This window comes from Saimiri boliviensis, chromosome 7, assembly GCF_048565385.1.
Source record: "Saimiri boliviensis isolate mSaiBol1 chromosome 7, mSaiBol1.pri, whole genome shotgun sequence".
Classification (NCBI taxonomy): Eukaryota; Metazoa; Chordata; class Mammalia; order Primates; family Cebidae; genus Saimiri; species Saimiri boliviensis.
The window spans coordinates 122,800,121-122,814,608 of record NC_133455.1 but is presented as its reverse complement, the minus strand read 5'-3'; the positions used below and the strand labels follow the sequence as shown (position 1 = coordinate 122,814,608).

The 14,488-nt window shown below is 49.0% G+C and overlaps 1 protein-coding gene across 3 annotated transcripts in view; it reads right to left on the bottom strand.

Annotated features, from left to right (window-relative positions):
- The window catches only part of TSPAN9 (tetraspanin 9), a 203,105-nt gene extending 197,698 nt beyond the window's left edge, over window positions 1-5,407 (bottom strand). The window contains exon 1 of one of the 3 annotated variants that reach the window (XM_074403394.1): window positions 5,148-5,407. In XM_074403394.1, the coding sequence (XP_074259495.1) occupies window positions 5,148-5,392 (245 nt within the window). In that variant the 5' untranslated portion in view covers window positions 5,393-5,407. The remainder of the gene's footprint in view (window positions 1-5,147) is intronic. The other 2 variants (XM_039461665.2, XM_039461664.2) reach the window with 2 other exon arrangements.
- Between the last annotated feature and the right edge of the window lie 9,081 nt (window positions 5,408-14,488).

Sequence of the window (14,488 nt, the reverse complement as noted above, 5' to 3'; positions counted from 1 at the left end):
CTCTGTGCCTCACAGCAGTGAGTTCAGGGTCAAGGAGAACATCGGAGGAAGTTAGAATCCATGCCCTGAAGGGGCTTGCAATCTAGTTGGAGAAACAATACCTACTGGAAACAGCAAATGGCATTACATTTTCAAGGTCACCCAGCACAGAATCAGCTTCAATCCCCCTTCACCTTCATCCTTTCCTCACCTCCCCATCCAATCAAGTTACAAATGATCCTGATCCTACTTCCAAAATGTCTCAGGTTCATTACCTCCTCACCGTTCCTCACAGGTGCCCAGCCACTCTCCCTACCATGAGGTCCCCTCTTTACAGATTCCAAATTCACCCTCCTTAAGCCCAGACCTGCTTCCGTTAGCCCTGCTCAGAACCTGCCAACTTCCCAGGGCCTCCCAAGGTTGACGGCTGTCTCTACTGCGCTGGCACACGGTGGGCACTCAAGTTCTCTTGGAAGAACAAATGGACAGATAAAGTTCTTGGCTGGTGATCTGAGGCCACCCACCTTACAGCTGTTGTCTACCTGCCCAGCCTCTCCTCCACGGCTCCCTTGCACACATCCCATGCCTGGCCCACCTGTACCATTCACACACCCCAACTTTCTCAGTGCCTAGCCCCAGGCTGATCCTTCCTCCTCCTGTTGAAATGCAAGCTGCCCTCCAAGGTCAGGGTCCACCACCACCTGCTGCATGAAGTAGTGCTGCTCAGTCAAGGTAAGTGAACTGTTTCAACCCACCTAACATTCTGCTCTCAGAAGCCATTCCCCTTTGCCTTGTCCTTTGAATTGTCATCTTTTGAACCCCTTTCTCAACTCTTTACTGGCTTATAAGCCCATGAAGATAAGGACTTTTATCTTTTTTATTTTTGCAGCATGAGAACTTAGCACAGACTTTTTTTTTTTTAAGAGACAGAGTTCTTGCTCTGTTACCCAGCCTGGAGTGCAGTAACACGATCAAGACTCACTGAAGCCTCAAATTCCTGGACTCAAGCGATCCTTCTACCTCTAGCTGGGACCACAGGTACACAGGTGTGTACCATCACACTCGGCTAATATATATATGTATATGTGTTTGTGTGTGTGTGTGTGTGTGTGTGTGTGTGTGTGTATTATTTTTTAGAGACAGAGGCCTCACTGTGTTGCCCAGGGTGGTCTCAAGCCACTGGGCTCAAGTGATTCTCCCACATTGGCCTCCCAAAGTGCTAGGATTACAGATCTTGAGCCACTGTATCCAGCCCAGCACAGACTTGTATGCATTCGACAAATACACTGTTTGTGGAGTTCACTAGAGAACCACCCAGGGAAGTATATAAAGGCCAAGAGCGAAATGAAGACAGAGAATGCCATAGGAGTTTCCAGGAAAAAGTGGTTCATTTGGGATGGGCGGCCAGGGTCTTGAAAGGAGCTCAGACATGAGAAGGGTCTTGAAAAAGGAAAAGAATGGTAGAACTATCCAGGAAGGTGGAAGAGGATGAGTAAGGGGCCAAGAAGGAATGAGCGAAGCACGCCTGGGAGATTAGTCTAGCTAGAACCAAGGGTTCCCGGAGGGAGAAGAGTGGCAATAAGGGTAGGCAGGCAGCCGGAGGCTGCACAGGAAGGATGCTGGATGCCAGGCGAATGCACCTGGATTAGATCCACTCCCTCTTAGTCAGTGAAGATGATAACCACTGCAGGCTGGGCCCTCGTGGTAGAAGAAAAGAAGTCTTGTTCTCTCTTGTTCCAAGCATATTACTCCAGTCTTGTCCACGAGGTTATAAATAACAGCCACCATTTACTGCACACCTGCTGTATATGAGGCTCTAAGCTCCGTGTCTCACAAACATCAGCTCATGGCTCCTTCCCAATGCCCTGAGTACTTGGTATTGTTACCCTCATTTTGTAAGCAGGGAGCTTGAAGGCACCTGCCCAAGGACCAACCCACTCACTCTTTCACTTAACAATACTGGCTGGCCCTGCAATTACAGGCTTGTGACACGGTACTCCCTCCAGCCATCTCAGGTTCAATTTCCCACCTAAGCTAGGCTGCTTCTCCACAACTCTCCCCGTGAATTCCTCAAGGTCAGCATTTACTAAGCACACAGGAGGAGCTTAATAAAACACACTAAACAGACAGAACAGTGGCTGCCAGAGGCTGGGAGGAGGGGGAAAGAGAGTTGTTTCATGGATATAGAGCTTCAGTTTTGCAAGATAATTTCTGGAGCTCTGTTGCGCAACAATGTAAATATACTTAATGCTACTGAACCGTACACTTATAAATAGTTAAAATGTACACTTAAGATTTTACATTCAGTGTCTTGACGACAGTTTTTAATTTTTTTTATATAAAGCTCACTTCCTGATTGATTGGCTGCTAATATTTTACACTGTTAATTATCTGATGCTGAAAGAGACTCTAGAAACATTCTAATCCAATATCCCACCAAAACAGAGAGTTGGAAAGAGGAGGTAAATTGCCCACGGTTGTACAAATAGGTGGTGCCTGGTGAAGACAAGGCTCAACATTAGAGGAAAGGGGATGGGCGTGGTGGCTCATGCCTGTAATCGCAACACTTTGGGAGACCAAGGTAGAAGGATTGCTTGAGGCCAGGAGTTCAAGACCAGCCTGGGCAACATAGCACAACCCTGTCTCTACAAAAATAATAATAATAATAGTAATAATAACTACCTGGTGTTGTAGGATTGAAGAATCCATTTGTCTTTAAAAATAATAATAATTATTATTATTATCTGGGTATGGTGGCCTGCGCCTATAGTCCTAGCTACTCGGAAGGCTAAGGCGAGAGGATCACTTGAGCCCAGGACTTCAAAGCTTCAGTGAGCTGACCGCGTCTCTGCACTCCAGCCTGGGCAACAAAACAAGGCCCTGCCTCTGGAAAAAAAAAAAAAAAAACGGAAGAAGGGGCCATGTGCAGTGGCTCACGCCTATAATTCCAGCACTTTGGGAGGCTGAGATGGGTGGGTCACCTGAGGTCAGGAGTTCGAGGACCAGCTTGGCCACCATGGTGAAACCCCATCTCTACTAAAAAAATATAGAAAGTAGCTGCGCGTGGTGACAGGTACCTGTAATCCCAGCTACTCAATTGCTTGAAACTGGGTGGCGGAGGTTGCAGCGAGCTGAGATCATGCCATTGCACTCCAGCCTGGGCAACAAGAGTGAAACTAGGTCTCAAAAAAAAAAAAAAAAAAATAGAAGGGCAGCGAGGTAGATGGCAGAATAGAAGGCACAAGGTAGGAAGGTCAGAAGCCAGAGTTCAAGTTTTACTTCTTTCACTTACAAGTTTTGTGACCTTAGATAGGATACTTATTCTCTCTGAGCATCATTTGCCTGACCTATAAAAAGGCAATTAAAATTAACAAACTTCAGCCAGGCGCGGTGGCTCATGCCTGTAACCCCAGCACTTTGGGAGGCCAAGGCAGGTGGATCACTTGAGCTCAGGAGTTCAAGACCAGCCTGGCCAATATGGTGAAACCCCATCTCTACTAAAAATACAAAAATTAGCTGGGTGTGGTGGCACACACCTGTAATCCCAGCTACTAGGGAGGCTGAGGCGGGAGAATCGCTTGAACCCAGGGGGCGGAGGTTGCGGTGAGCTGAGATCGTGCCATTGCGCTTCAGCCTAGGGGACAGAATGAAATTCTGTCTCAAAAAAACAAACAAAAAATAGAACCAACTTCACAAGATTATTTACAAATTAAATAAAATTACATACAGCTAACGTGCATAGAAAACACTTTGCCAACTATAAATTACTTTATCAACACTAGTTATTGTTATTAATATTATCTGTTCATAGGTTTAAAGAGGCCTGCCAGAATATTGAAATCTAAACCAGACAAAAAAATATCCCACTCTCACCTATGCAGGGACCTGTCTTCAGTGAGTGAGAATAGAACCGAATTACTTACTCTTCCCCAATCCTCTCCCTCCAACCCACAGCCCAGCTGCATCAGCCACGCCAGGACCAAGCCGAGGGTAGGAAGCCCGTGTAATTGTCTGCCTCTCTGGCTGCATTCCTTAGCTAAATATAAATGATTTGTCCAGGCCATTGTTTGAAATTATCCATAAACCCTCTCCTCCCCTCCCCATTACTTATGATGGCAAGCTAGCAGCATATCTCTATAGCAAAGCATATATTCAACATTCTCCGTGGCTATTTTCAGTAAAGAGAAGGGAGCTGGCAGGTATATAAGGAATCCTCGCATGAGTCTTCAGTTTTCTCCACTAGTCCAGAAAGGCTTCCTGGAGGAGGAGATACCTGAGTCACCCCAGGGAAAAGGACAGCTGCAGGTTAGAAGGGCACCCGCACCTAATGAGAGATTGCGCCTCTGAGCCAAGAGTGGTAAGACGCTGCCTTCTTACCCCCGTTTTGGTGATTCGAGGAAAAGGTAGCTCAGGGGATCCTCTACTGCCCCAAGCTTCCCCAGACAATATAGGCATTTGGGGAAGATGAAGAAGCGACCTGTATATTTTTCAGAGGGAGGAGATCCAAGCCTCCAGTACCAAGATGTACAAGTACAACAAACACTGCTCTTAAAACAAGCAGCCAGTTTCTTGTTTGGCTCTTTTTTTCCAAAACCAGAAGAAAGTTTTTTAAAGCCCCAAACTTGAATGCACAGATGGGCTAGATCTCCAACTTTGGGTGTGCCAGAGTCCTGTCACTCGGAGTGCTGATCTTCCAGCAGTGGCCCAGGGAGTGGTCGCAGGGGGGTGGGGGGGCTGCAAGCCGTATCCCAACCCTGCCCGAAGGCCGTCTGGCCCTCTCTGGGGTGCTTGTGCGGACCGTCCCAAGCGGTGCACTGGGCCACACAGTCGGAAACCCTTGCCAGCCCCGGGGGTCTCCCTTTCTGCAAAGGTCTTCCTCCGAGCGGTCATCCTCCGAGCCCTCCCCTGGAGAACCCCACTTCCCTCGGTGCCCGGGCCCCGCACCCATCCTCCCCTTCCCGGCCCGCTTCCCGCACGGCGCCTCCTCCGTTCCTCGTCCTCTCGTTCCACCGCCGCCCTGCCCACACCGCCTCCCGTGGGCGCCCCCGGCCGCTCCCCCTTCTCGACCCGGCCTGGGGGCGCCCAGCCCGCCCGGTGCCGGCCGGAGCCCGCGCAACTCCGCACGCTCGCGAGACCCGCCCCGCCGCCCGCCGCCGGGCCGCACTCACCGCGCCCGCAGGACTTGGGGGTCCCCGCGCCGCTCGCGCTCCGGCACCGCCGCCGCCAGCGGAAACGGAGGGCCGGGCCTGCCCGGGAATGGCGAGCCCGCGGGGCGGGGCTGCTCGGGGGCGGGGCGGGGAGAGGCGGGGCGGAGAAGGAGTGCCGGGCCGAGGGGGGCGCCCGCGCCAGGGCCCTGCCCCGCCGCAGGCTGAGTCCCCCGCGTTAGAGGTGGGGGAGCCCGGGGACGGGGCATGGGCGCCCTCTCGGGGTTCCGGAAGCCTCCGTCCCCTCCCCGCCGCCCGCAAGCCCCGACCGGCCACTCCTCGGAGGTGCTTTGATCACGCCCTCCCCCTGCGGCGAACCGGCCTCTTCCCAGGGTAGGGGCGGGGAGGTCCGGGCCTGGCAGTGCGCTCTCCCGGGCTCCGCGCCCACACGGCACCCCACGGCCGTCAGGGCCCGGGCCTCAGCTCTCCGCTTCGCGCCAGGCTGCCGGGCCTCGCCATCCCACCCCACACCTACGAACCCCCTCCCTGGTGTTTGGGGCGGACTGTGAGATGCTGACAGCGCGGGTGCGTGTTAGAGGCTGCCCGAGACACCTCCTGCAGAAAGAGCCCCTGCCTCCCCAGGAGCTGGCGGCCTCCAAGGGCTGGTACAGGGCTCTGTGTGCCGGAGGGGTGCACTGAGGCAGGAGAAACTCCAGCGAGGCATCTCTGGCCCGGCGCGTTTCAGGCCTGGATTTTATGTTTGTTTTTTTTGTTTGTTTTTTGTTTTGTTTTGTTTTGTTTTTTTTGAAACGGAGTTTCGCTCGTGTTACCCAGGCTGGAGTGCAATGGCGCGATCTCGGCTCACCGCAACCTCCGACTCCTGGGTTCAGGCAATTCTCCTGCCTCAGCCTCCTGAGTAGCTGGGATGACAGGCACGTGCCACCATGCCCAGCTAATTTTTTGTATTTTTAGTAGAGACGGGGTTTCACCATGTTGACCAGGATGGTCTCGATCTCTTGACCTCATGATCCACCCGCCTCGGCCTCCCAAAGTGCTGGGATTACAAGCTTGAGCCACCGCGCCCGGCGGATTTTATGTTTTTTGGGGTTTTGTTGTTGCTGCTGTTGTTTGGTTTTTGGGTATTTTTTTTTTTCTTGAGACAAGGTCTATCTCTGTTGCCCAGGCAGGAGTGCAATCGTTCGATCACGGCTCACTTCAATCTCCACTTCCTGGATTCAAGCAGTTCTCTGCCTCAGCCTCCTGAGTAGCTGGAATTACAGGTGCTCGCCACCACACCTGGCTAATTTTTGTATTTTTAGTAGAGACCAGGTTTCACCATCTTGGCCAGGCTGGTCTTGAACTCCTGACCTCGTGATCCACCCACCTCTGCCTCCCACAGAGCTGGGAATACAGGTGTGAGCTACCTCGCCCAGCCGAGACTCTGTTTAAAAAAAAAAAAAAAAAAAAAAAAGTTCCGTAAGGTTAACGGGCAGACCAAGATGATGGAGGCAAAAAGCACAGCATGTGATTATGTGATTCCTGGTGACTGCTCAACGAATGCTTGCTTCCTCCTGCCCTTCTTGGTTTTTGTTTTGTTTTGTTTTGTTGTTTTTGAGACAGGGACTTGCTCTGCCTCCCAGGCTGGAGGGCACCATCATGGCTCACTGGAGCCTCGAACTCCTGGACTCAAGGATCCTCCTGCCTCAAGACTCCCAAGTCAGTGGGACCACAGGTGCACACCACCGAACCCAGCTAATTGGGTGTTCTTTTGTTTGTTTTTGGCTTTTATTTTTTGTTTTGTAGAGATGACGGCCTCACTATGTTGCTCAAGCTAGTTTTGAACTCCTGGCCTCAAGTAATCCTCCCACCTTGGCCTCACAGAGTCCCTCTGCACTTTAAAAAAGATAGATGGTGTAATCCCAGCACTTTGTGAGGCTGAGGTGGGCGAATCATGAGGTCAGGAGATCAAGACCATCCCGGCTAACATGTTGAAACCCCGTCTCTACTAAAAATACAAAAAATTAGCTGGGCATGGTGATGTGCGCCTGTAGTCTCAGCTACTCAGGAGGCTGAGGCAGGAGAATCGCTTGAACCTGTGAAGTGGAGGTTGCAGTGAGTGGAGATGGTGCCACTGCACTCCAGCTTGGATGACAGAGCAAGACGGAGTCTCAAAAAAAGGTGGAGCACAGTGGCTCACACCCTGGCACTTTAGGAGGCTGAGGCAGGTGGATCACTTGAGCCCAGGACTTCAAGACTAGCCTAGCCAGCCGGGCGCAGTGGCTCAAGCCTGTAATCCCAGCACTTTGGGAGGCCGAGGTGGGTGGATCACGAGGTCAGGAGATCGAGACCATCCTGGTCAACATGGTGAAACCCCGTCTCTACTAAAAACACACAAAATTAGCTGGGCATGGTGGCACGTGCCTGTAGTCTCAGCTACTCAGGAGGCTGAGGCAGGAGAATTGCCCGAACCCAGGAGGCGGAGGTTGCAGTGAGCCGAGATCGCACCATTGCACTCCAGCCTGGGTAACAAGAGCAAAGCTCTGTCTCAAAAAAAAAAAAAAAAAAAAAGACTAGCCTAGCCAACATGACAAAACCCCATCTCTAATAAAAATACAAAAATTAACCAGGTGTGCATGGGCATGGTGGCACACACCTGTAGTCCCAGCTGCTACTCAGGAGGCTAAAGAGAGAGAATTCAGAAGGTCAAGGCTGCAGTGAACCATGAGCACACCACTGCTCTCCAGCTTGGGTGACAGAGTGAGACTTTGTCTCAAATTAATTAATTAAAGCAAATCTGAAATATTGAGATTCTGAAGTTTTAGAGATGGATGAAACCTTAGAAGAATCTCCTCAGCAATCGCCCAGAAAATGGCTTTGCTGCTCACTCTCCTTCACCAGGCGTTCAGTGATGAACATCCCAGTGCCTCCAAGGGGCTGACAGCTGGAAGGAAGCTCTGAAGAAAAGCTATAGAGGAGATGGGATTGTTCAGCATAAAGGACACCAAGGTGACTAGTGGTCTGTGAGGTGGACACGCTGATCGTGTGCACCGAGAACGAAACATAAGGAAACCTGACAAAGAGGCATGACCCTCTTGGGGAAGAGACGAATGGACATGAAGTCACTGCTTATCATGCCAGGCTTCCGAGGAAATGTCATTGAGTTTCCCTCCTTCAGATTCAAAAAAATGCTGAGGAGTACCATATATTGGGTTAGGTGGGTAGGGTGGCTGTATCCAAGTTTCGGGGGCACACCCTACGTACTCCTCTTGTCCTGGCATAGTTCCTAATAGTCCCCTTTTCGCTCCCGAAATATCCTGGTGTGGATGATAAATTATATGCCACTTTAACTGTGAACAAAGGCAGGACTCCGCACAGCTCCTTCCAGGCCTGGATGTCAGCAACTCTGCTGGAATTTCTGGATCCCCAAGGACTTCAAAAGATGGCATGTCAGTTTATCCCCTTGAAATCACCAAATCAAATCAAAAATGACAATAGGCTAAAATGAAAGTCCCAGCCAACCACCCCAAGTCAAGCTGCAGGACTGTGCCTGCTGAATTGCGACACCTAGTGGCGTGAGTGCACACTGCTGGAGCGGGGCTCCGCGAACACTTCACATTCTGCCACAGGTTTTAAGTGACTTGCAGAGCAGCTAACAGCTAACATGTACCAAGTGTTTATGTGCCAGGCACAGTTCTAAGTACTTTACATATCCTAACCCATTGATTCTCACAACTCCATAAGGTAGGTAGCATCATCATCCCGACATTTTTACAGATGAGGAAACTGAGGCTCAGACAGCTTAGGTAATTTCTCCCAGGTCATTTCACCAGTAAATGACTAAGCTAAGACATAACCCCAGGTTGTCTGGCTGCAGGGCCTGCACACTTAGCTACTGCTCCATCCAGACTGTAATGCACAAAGTTACCGCGGAGGAATCTTCCACCTGAAGAGACTTCCACCAGCCCTCTGATATGGAGATGATATGAAGGTAGAGTGAGAGGTAGAATGTATGAAGAGTTCCATTATCAGGCAGACACGTGGCTCACGCCTATAATCTCAGCACTTTGGGAGGCTGAGGTAGAGGAATCACTTGAGGTCAGGAGTTCGAGACCAGCCTGGCCAACATAGCAAAACCATATCTGTACTAAAAATACAAAAATTAGGCTGGCATGTGGTGCATGCCCATAATCCCAGCTACTCTGGAGGCTAAGACAGGAGACTCGCTTGAACCCAGAATTCTGAGGTTGCAGTGAGCCGAGATTGCACCAGTGCATTACAGCAGCCTGGGCAACGAACAAAACTTCGTCTAAAAAAAAGGAGTTCCACTCTCATGTCTGCCAGTACAGAATAGTAGTTTCCACATCTATAAAAATTGGCTGTTCAGTGTGGCTCACCCCTGTAATCCCAGCACTTTGGGAAGCCTAAGTGGGTAGATCACTTGAGGTCAGGAGTTTCAGACCAGCCTGACCAACATGGTAAAACCCTATCTTTACTAAAAACACAAAAAATTAGCCAGGCATGGTGGCATATGCCTGTTTTTGTTTTGTTTTTTTGAGACGGAGTTTCACTCTTGTTGCCCAAGCTGGAGTGCAGTGGCGCGATCTCAGCTCACCGCAACCTCCGCCTCCTAGGTTCAAGCAATTCTCCTGCCTGAGCCTCCCAAGTAGCTGGGACTACAGGCATGTGCCACCATGCCCAGCTAATTCTTTTATTTTTAATAGAGATGGGGTTTCACCATGTTGACCAGGATGGTCTCAATCTCTTGACTTCGTGATCCACCCGCCTCAGTCTCCCAAAGTGCTGGGATTACAGGCGTGAGCCACCGTGCCTGGCCAAAATACAAAAAATTAGCCAGGCATGGTGGCACATGCCTGTAATCCCAGCTACTGAAGAGGCTGAGACAGTAGAATCCTTGAACCGGGAGGAGGAGGTTGTAGTGAGCCGAGATCACACCAGTGTTGCCCATTCCATCCTGGCCAACAGAATGAGACTTCGTCTTAAAAAAAGGTGGGGGGGGGGGGTTTCCACTCTCATGTCTACCAGTACAGAATAGTAGTTTCCACATCTATAAAAGTTAGCTGTTTATGGTAGCTCACACCTGTAATCACAACACTTTGGGAGGCCGAGGTGGGGAGATTACTTGAGATCAGGAGTTCAAGACCAGCCTGGCCAACATGGTGAAACTCCGTCTCTACTAAACATACAAAAATTAGCCAGGCATTGTGGTGCACACTGGTAATTCCAGCTACTCAGAGGCTGAGGCAGGAGAATCGCTTGAACCTGGGAGGTGGAGGTTGCAGTGAGCTGAGATAGTGCTACTGCACTCCAGCCTGGGTGACTAAGTGAGAATCCATCTCAATCAGGGCATTGGCTGGGCACAGTGGCTCACACCTGTAATCCCAGCACTTTGGGAGGCCCAGCAGGAGATCACTTGAGCTCAGGTGTTTGAGACCAGTCTAGGCAACATAGTGAGCCCTCGTTTGTACTTTTTGTATTTTTTTTTAAAGAAAAAGAGCAAAATACTTAATTTTTTAATTAAAAACATACAAGGTAAGAAACTAGACAAGAAAACTTATAAACCATCAGTTAAATGTACACCGGAGCTACTATTTTAAAGGAGCACATCCCAGAGTGATGAAACAGTTCCTTCCCTACCTCACTTCCCTGACCACATTTACTTGTGCAACTTGTAGGGTGGTTACTTGTCACTGACACCTACCAGGGGCACCAAGAGGACCTCAAACCCTAGAGCTTCCACAGTTGTCAAGGTCAGGCAGGGAAACCTGACCAAAGACTGTTCTGCTTCCATTCCAAATGCCGTCTTCTAAAGGGTGCACATCATCCCAACGGCCCCTCCTTCCTTCACCTTTCTCCTCCAAGGCTCAAAGTGAGGCAGGTGGCAGGATTGAGGGGACCACAGGGGTCTTGTTTAAGTCTTTGTTATATGGGGCTGCCATGTGATTTTTGAGACATACTTATTCTTTTTTTTTTTTTTTTTTTTTTTTTTTTTGAGATGGAGTCTCACTCTGTCTCCCAGGCTGGAGTGCAATGGTGCCATCTCAGCTCACAGCAACCTCCACCTTCCGGGTCCAAGTGATTCTCCTACCTCAGCTTCCCAAGTAGCTGGGATTGCAGACACATGCCATGGTGCCCAACTAATTTTTGTATTTTTTATTAGAGACAGGGTTTCACCATGCTGGCCAGGCTGGTCTCTAACTCCCGACCCCATGATCCACCTGCCTTGGCCTCCCAAAGGGCTGGGATTACAGGCATGGGCCACTGCACCCAGCCCATACTTATTTAAGAAAAAAAAAAAAAAAAGAATTTATTGTCTATCTGAAATTCAACTTTAACGGAATATCCTGTGTTTTTAACTGCTAGATCTGGCAACTGTACTTTGTTACTGATTGTTACTAAGACAATTGGAAAACAGAGTAGATGGAGGCAGCCATGGGAAGCAGAAAAGTTCCTCTTCAAAGTTTCCCTTCTTGCTAAGGAATAATAATAAGTGTTAGAAGTAAGTCTTTTTTTTTTTTTTTTTTTTTTTTTTTTGAAATGGAGTTTTGCTCTTGTCACCCAGGCTGGAGTGCAGTGGCACAATCTCAGCTCACTGCAACCTCCACCTCCCAGATTCATGCAATTCTCCTGCCTCAGCCTCCCAAGTAGCTGGGATTACAGGCACTCGCCACCATGCCCGACTAATTTTTGTGTTTTTAATAGAGATGGAGTTTCACCATGTTGGTCAGGCTGGTCTCAAACTCCTTAAACTTGTGATCTGCCCACCTTGGCCTCCCAAAGTACTGGGATTACTGGCATGAGCCACCACACCCAGCCAGAAATAATAAAGTTAGTCTCTTTTAAAGACTGACTCTTCAAAGCCTTCTTACTTTTTACTAGTAACTCTTTGTTAAGCTCTATCCTATGTAGCTGTTAGTTATAAAGGAATAAGTACATTCTACATCCTTGTGCTTTAACCAAGATATTTGTGCTAGACATGCTCACAGGGACATCGTACATTCTATGTCCTTGTACTTTAACCAAGATATTTATGTTATTACTTTTCTAAGTTCTTTCACAAGCAACTTCCTGTCCCTTCCTTATTTGGACTTCTTCTTTTCCTTTTGTTCTCCATTGCCTTTACCTATTCAAGAAAGTTTTTTTGTTTGTTTTTGTTTTTGTTTTTGTTTTTGTTTTTTTGAGACGGAGTTTCACTCTTGCTACCCAGGCTGGAGTGCAATGGCACGATCTCAGCTCACTGCAACCTCTGCCTCCTGGGTTCAAGCAATTCTCCTGCCTCAGCCTCCCAAGTAGCTGGGACTACAGGCGTGCACCACCACGCCCGGCTAATTTTTGTATTTTTAGTAGAGACGGGGTTTCACCTTGTTGACGAAGATGGTCTCAATCTCTTGACCTCGTGATCCACCCGCCTCGGCCTCCCAAAGTGCTGGGATTATAGGCGTGAGCCACCGCGCCCGGCCCTTTTGTGTTTTTTTGAGATGGAGTCTCGCTCTCTCACCCAGGCTTGAGTAGCTGGAGCACAGTAGCGTGATCTCAGCTCACTGCAACCTCCGCCTCCCAGGTTCAAGCAATTCTTCCTCCTCAGCCTCCTGAGTAGCTGGGATTACAGGCGCCCACCACCACACCTGGGTAGTTTTTGTAATTTTAGTAGAGACGGGGTTTCACTGTGTTGGTCAGGCTTGTCTTGATTCGGTTTTAGATTGAGGTCTCGCTCCAGCTAACAGAGATCAGACACAGCAGTAAGGACGACCCCAAATGCATAAAGGATAAATATGTCTGCTTTTCCTTTGTTTGTTGTACTCTCATGGCAAGATGGCTAACAGAAGCACCCTTTCTGCAGAAAGTAAAATTGCCTTGCTGAGAGATCCTTTGTCTTGGTGCTAATTTTTCTTTGTTGGACCAAGCATGTGTTTCCAACAGCAGCAAATTTTGTTTGTAAAGAGCCAGACAGTAAATATTTTCAGTTTTGTAGGGTTTACAGTCTCTCTCCCAACTACTCAGCTCTGCCATTGAAGCAGGAGAGCAGTCATAAAAAAACACATAAATAGGCCTGGTGCAGTGGCTCATACCTGTAATCCCAGCACTTTGGGAGGCCAAGGTGGGCGGATCACAAGGTCAGGAGTTAGAGACAAAACTGACCAATATGGTGAAACACCATCTCTAATACAAAAATTAGCTAGGCATGGTGGCATGCACCTGTAATCCCAGCTACTCAGGAGGCTGAGGCAGGAGAATCACTTAAACACAGGAGGTAAAGGCTGCAGTGAGCCAAGATCATGCCACTGCACTCCAGCCTGGGCAACAGAGCAAGACTCTGTCTCAAATATATATATATATGTACATAAATAAATGAGCAGCCAGGAGTGGTGGCTCACACTTGTAATTCCAGCACTTTGGGAGGCTGAGGTGGGCAGATCTTGAGGTCAAAAGATCGAGACCATCCTGGCGAACATGGTGAAACCCCATCTCCACTAAAAATACAAAAATTAGCTGGGTGTGGTGGCACATGCCTGTAGTCCCAGCTACTGGGGAGGCTGAGGCAGGAGAGTCACTTGAACCCAGGTGCCAGAGGTTGCAGTGAGCCAAAATTGTGCCACTGCACTCCAGCCTATTAACAGAGCAAGACTCCGTCTCAAAAAAAAATAAATAAATAAATAAAAATGAGCGTGACTGTGTTCCAGTAAAACTTTATTTACAAAAACAGGCATCAGACCATACCAGACTAGTACGTTTTTCAAACTGGGGCCTTCAGACTCCTGGCTAGCCTCAGATGTCTCGTGAGGATGAGAGTGGGCTGAATCCAAGTTCCAAAGTGTAAAAAACAAAAAGATTATTTGAAAGCATTGAGCGTAATGAGTGCTGGTAATCCTGTGGGTAGGTGTGTACATGAGTGTGTGTGACGTTCGATGGGTCATTGCCTGCAGAAAGCATGCACTTCTGGAGTAGGAGGGTGTCTGGTGCCACCTAGATTTTATAAGGTCTTGGTCTGAAGAAGAGCAGATTCTATGTCTGGGGTTACTGGTGGTCCACATGTACTCTGTAAAGACAGAAATACACTGACAACATTGTGAAATCAGAGAGCAAATTCAGAAGCCAAGAGAAGCAGAATGCCCTGCAATAGGTCTTCAGGTAAAGCTAAAGCTGTTGGCATTCGTCCACCTGAGGTACAGTATTCAGAGACACATGGGAACTGCCTGCAAGTGGCCCTGTGTGTGTGTGCGTGCACACACGTGCTCACAGGTGGACATGTACACCATCTATCTGAGCATGTGGGTAACAACTCAGGACTTTGCATGGTTGATTGGAATCAATAAATGTAACAGTAATAGTCATATCAGCCACATCTG